The sequence below is a fragment of the Malus sylvestris genome, chromosome 13 (genome assembly GCF_916048215.2).
Source record: "Malus sylvestris chromosome 13, drMalSylv7.2, whole genome shotgun sequence".
Classification (NCBI taxonomy): domain Eukaryota; kingdom Viridiplantae; phylum Streptophyta; class Magnoliopsida; order Rosales; family Rosaceae; genus Malus; species Malus sylvestris.
Window position 1 is genome coordinate 8836843 of NC_062272.1, and position 2665 is coordinate 8839507.

General features: G+C 37.0%; 1 protein-coding gene across 2 annotated transcripts; it reads right to left on the reverse strand.

Moving 5' to 3' along the window:
• Positions 1–1420: 1420 nt before the first annotated feature.
• Positions 1421–2419, reverse strand: LOC126597241 (uncharacterized). 2 transcript variants are annotated; one of them, XR_007614182.1, is made up of 3 exons: positions 2258–2419; positions 2070–2155; positions 1421–1955 (listed from the first exon to the last, which is right to left on the reverse strand). XR_007614182.1 is itself a non-coding variant. In XM_050264027.1 (2 exons), the coding sequence occupies exons 1-2, from the start codon at positions 2181–2183 to the stop codon at positions 1722–1724; spliced, it is 393 nt and encodes a 130-aa protein (XP_050119984.1). In that variant the 5' UTR covers positions 2184–2245; the 3' UTR covers positions 1421–1721. The 2 variants fall into 2 exon arrangements, 1 of the variants encoding a protein (XP_050119984.1); XM_050264027.1 differs by lacking the exon at positions 2258–2419 and having other exon boundaries at positions 1421–2000; positions 2070–2245.
• Positions 2420–2665: the final 246 nt, after the last annotated feature.

Sequence of the window (2665 nt, forward strand, 5' to 3'; positions counted from 1 at the left end):
TGGATCAGTTGGATTTTTTAGGGTTATGAACCTTTCTTTAGTTTGATATGCGTTTTGTCACAAAAACTGTGAAGTCATGTTCATCTTACTTGGAGAAATTTGAAACGAATTATATAGAACTTGTTTTATTTTAAAAAGGATGAATTTGAAAACTCGATAGCGATGATATCCGTGATGGATTTCTGAATTTGCATACAAAAACAAAAGCAGTGGAACATCCCAAGGACTCCTTCGCTGGTCGCAGCAGCAGAGGGAATATTAATGCACAGAGAGAGAGAGAGAGAGAGAGAGAGAGAGAGAGAGAGGTGAATTGCCGCTTCTGAGATGTTGTCAGAGACAGGAGGAGGAGGGAGGACTGGTAAAGTTGAGAGAATAGATTCCACAATCAGGAAAAATCCGAGCGATATTGGGTGTAAAAGCTCCCACCAGTGAGTGACCAGACCTACCTTGCAATATCCCCAACGGCCCCCCAAAACCCTTGAGCCTGAGACCCTGAGCCATCTCGTGAACTCGCTACTACCTTACACCAATAATATACATATCAATACAAAACCCTAATTGCTACCTTGCATCAATAATATTGCTACCTTTCTTCCAATACCATACATCATGAAAAAAAATTAATTTCACACACATTAATTTTCTTATCACGCACACTCTTGTTTGTTTTTAACTTTTAAATTGAAAAAAAACAGATAAAAATCAAACGAAAAAAAATAACCTTAGTGTATAAACATAGAATAATAATGCGCAAAAATCATTTTTCAACGCAATACACACGTACATAATCAGTTTAACTAGATTTATTTATTAATAGTAGCTTAGTAATATAGGAGACATTTTTTATTGTGACGGGAACACGAGTGGTGTACCACGTGTTTTTATGTAAGTGGTGAGAAATTTTATTTTTTAAGCTATTAAATTTTTAACATATATCTCATCATTTGTATAATGACACGTAATGTACCACATCGTATGCCGATCACACAAAAAAATCTCTTGTAATATAGAGGAACAGGCGTGCAGCACCCCCAATACATTCGCTCTGTCCTCTGATCTCTTACTTATATGCGTGCTCGTCCTTTTGTTTGTGTCCACTATTTCACCTTCTCATCAAATTTCGTAAGAATTTATTACAATTAATTTATGTTTTGAAGTAAAATAATAAACTCTGAACATTCTCTCTTAGTTCAAAGAATCGAAACCCTTAATTATATTTATATCTATCTTGGGGTCTAAATTTTGTAAGAGTTGATATTTGATTCTTAATATTATATTATATTAAAGGGAAATGTCAATGGTGTTTTCTCAAAAGTGAAACTTTTAGAAATTGTACCTAATAAAAAAACATTTTTTGTATTGGTACCTGTTTTCTTAAACCACACATAAGAACCATATTCTGGCTTTTATCCAGAGAATATCTAACAGTAGCTTTCATTGCATGGATAATAGATCCATATCCTAAGAACAACAATGCATTCGAAAAAGCATGAGTAATAAAATGAAATAAAGTAGCTCGATAAGAACCCATACCTAGAGCTAACATCATATAGCTCAATTGAATACTTTTTCATTTTATGTTTTTTGCATAATGTTTTATAACGTTAGCACATGAATTGACATTAAACTGTGAGGTAACAGAAAATCCTTAAGAGCAGCTCCACCGTATTCAATAGCTCGGCTGTTGCTTCAACCCAATTGCCCCAGCTAGCAGCTTCAGCCTATATGGGCGATGGGGCTCGGGGAATGCCCGAGCAAGAGGCCAGGCGGGAATAGATAGCCGGAGAGCCTGAGGGCTGTGTGACGTGCGGCATCGGTGCATGCGCCGACCTTGACATCTCCTTGTCCTCCTTCGACATGTTGCTGTTGAAGCTGAGGCTTCCAGTGGAGTTATGCACCACTAGCTGCTGTTGCTGCGGTTGAGTCGCCGACTGAGATTGCTTTGTGAGTAACAACTGTGGTCGAGATTGGCTGGGTTTGGTCACGGAGCTCGCTGGATTCTGGAAAAAACGAAACAGAAAGCATGCACATTGAAAAGAACAAAATTTAACTATTAATGGCGTGTTTACCAATCGACGACTGGAACAAAGAATGCCTGCAGTCTGGAACAACGATTGCCTGAGATTAGGAACAATGCCACAACGACGAACATGATCTGGAACAACGAAAGCCGAAATCGTCATTTCACAAATTCAATTGAGAAGGACATTGTGATTTGCAGACCCCAATAAGATAGAAGGAAAGAACTTCTTATCACCTTCACTTTGTGAAATTGGACTTTATCGTTGATGGGGTAGGTTGTGGCCTCATTGGATGGTTGGATGTGGATACATGTGCTGGGGCAACCTTGGGTAGACGAGAGTTTGATGTCGAAATTTGTTGAGCATTTTGGTCAAGCGGTTGCTAAGAAAGATGCAGAAGAGAGGGAGCGAGAGAGAAAAGGATGTAAAATGTTTCATTAGTTTTACTTGGTTTAGGGTGATTAAAGAGTTAGAAGCAAATAAAAAATAAAATTTTTATATCAAATTTGAAATAATTCATGTGATTAGGAGTCTTCTACATACGTCTAGAGTCTTCTCCAACATCAAGAATACATTTTTTATAAAAAAAATAAAATAAAATTCTCTTTAGTAAAAAAAATTCAAGACTAAAATGTCTTAAAATA

What these genes read in the sequence shown, in the direction of transcription:
- LOC126597241 (XM_050264027.1), bottom strand. Translation starts at nt 2,183, where the DNA reads ATGACGATTTCGGCTTTCGTTGTTCCAGATCATGTTCGTCGTTGTGGC. An exon ending in TTTGTTCCAGTCGTCGATTG is followed by an intron (nt 2,001 to 2,069) that starts GTAAACACGCCA and finishes CGTTTTTTCCAG; the next exon opens with AATCCAGCGAGCTCCGTGAC.